General features: G+C 33.3%; 1 protein-coding gene across 5 annotated transcripts in view; it reads left to right on the forward strand.

The window, feature by feature from the left end:
- Nucleotides 1-1,657, forward strand: part of LOC107748817 (caspase-2-like) — a 21,042-nt gene that overhangs the window by 1,494 nt on the left and 17,891 nt on the right. For all 5 annotated transcript variants that reach the window (XM_016563784.1, XM_016563802.1, XM_016563811.1 and 2 more), the window contains exon 2: nt 299-460. In XM_016563784.1, coding sequence (XP_016419270.1) covers nt 308-460 — 153 coding nt within the window. In that variant the 5' untranslated portion in view covers nt 299-307. The remainder of the gene's footprint in view (nt 1-298; nt 461-1,657) is intronic.

Raw genomic sequence — 1,657 nt, forward strand, 5'->3', positions numbered from 1 at the left:
TATATATATATATATATATATAGACAGAAGCCTATAATTTAATATTATGCAAAACTAATAAATTAATTCAAATTCCATTTAACTTGCAGTGTCACTTATTCTTTAAGCTAATTTTGTTGAGTTATAAACATTTTTATTTGTGTATAATTTTGTGTATAATTTAATATTTTTTATAACTGTTATTTTAACACTTTTGTTTTTTTGATAAAAAAGAAAACCAAAATTAGTTTTATATAAACTTTTTTTGCAATGGATGTTTTGTAACTGTCTTTACTTATCTTTCCTTTTTTAAACTCAGAGGTTCATCATGCTGGGAGATTGTGGCATGAAAGAATGGGAGAGACTAGCGCTCAGGAAGAACTCTGTCACAATTCTGCAGGACTTAGTGGTGGATGATCTGCTGATCCAGTGTCTGCAACAAGATGGAATCCTTACAGAAAACATGGCTGAAACCATTATGGTACGTGTAAAGTATTAAGGCTGATTTATACTATACAGAATTTATACAGAATATATTTATATATATATTCTGCGTCGAAGCTACGCCGTAGGTTGTGCGTAGTACGCGCAGGCTACGCTGTAGCCTGACGTGCACCTCTCCAAAAATGTCACAGCGCGTCAAATCTACGCGGACCGCTGTGATTGGTCTGCTAGTACCCCTCCCGCCGTATGTATTTGAGTTTCGTGTGTGTGTTTTGCACTTTAATATATTTTAGGGATGTAACGATTACCGGTTTGACGATAAATCATGATAAAATTCCCCACGGTTAGTATTACCGTTTCATCTTTTAATTATCATTAAAACCGTATTAGATTACCGCGATTTGAACAACTCGCGATAAATAAATACTGTCCAGCATAAAGTACAGTTTTAAGTAACAGTCTCACGTGCGCACAGCACAGCACAGCACAGCAGAGTAGTTTCGTTTTGAGTGAAAACAAGGTAGAAAAGCTGGGAGGTTTTAAAAGAGTGCTAAGGGAATTATACAAATACATATATGTGAGAATTAATTATATGAATGTACCTCTGAATGTTCTGACTGTCTTCAGAAACGATTTGATGGCATTTTGTTTTCATCTTCGCTCCATGTATGATTTAGTTTCGAAACGAAATGCAAAAGCGCCTGTTTGTCAGTATTTTGGATTTTGAAAAGCCTGTTGACTTTTGCCGTTTATCTAAGGTGATTTTGGAAGTTTTTTTTAAACATTCGTTTCTTATTTATTTGGTTCCACATTATTTGCTGATTTTTACTTTATTTCAACTTTGTGTTATTTATTTATTTTATTTGACATCAAGCTATGCCTTGCCTCCAAGCTTTCTTACTCGTTTTGCTAATAAACGTTCTACGTTTCTTATTTATTTGGTTATATTCATGTTTACTTAGCCTATTTCCAGTTTTGTATACCTATTTAAACTTTATGTAAGTTATTTGTTATTTTATTAGGCATAGCCTGCCCTATAGCATGGTGTATTTGTATTTGTTTTGTTAATAAAAGTTCTATGTTTTATATATAGGCTAAAGTGAGTTTGACGTTGTATTTTGTTGTTGCATTCAAGCAATTGACGCATAACTGCCACTAATTCAAAAGTGAAAGTAAAATGAGCACGGCGCTTTTAAGCTATTTAAAAGCGAAGGAAAAGAGGGAAAAGAGGGAA

This window comes from Sinocyclocheilus rhinocerous, unplaced genomic scaffold (genome assembly GCF_001515625.1).
Source record: "Sinocyclocheilus rhinocerous isolate Xijiao unplaced genomic scaffold, SAMN03320098_v1.1 scaffold491, whole genome shotgun sequence".
Lineage (NCBI taxonomy): Eukaryota > Metazoa > Chordata > Actinopteri > Cypriniformes > Cyprinidae > Sinocyclocheilus > Sinocyclocheilus rhinocerous.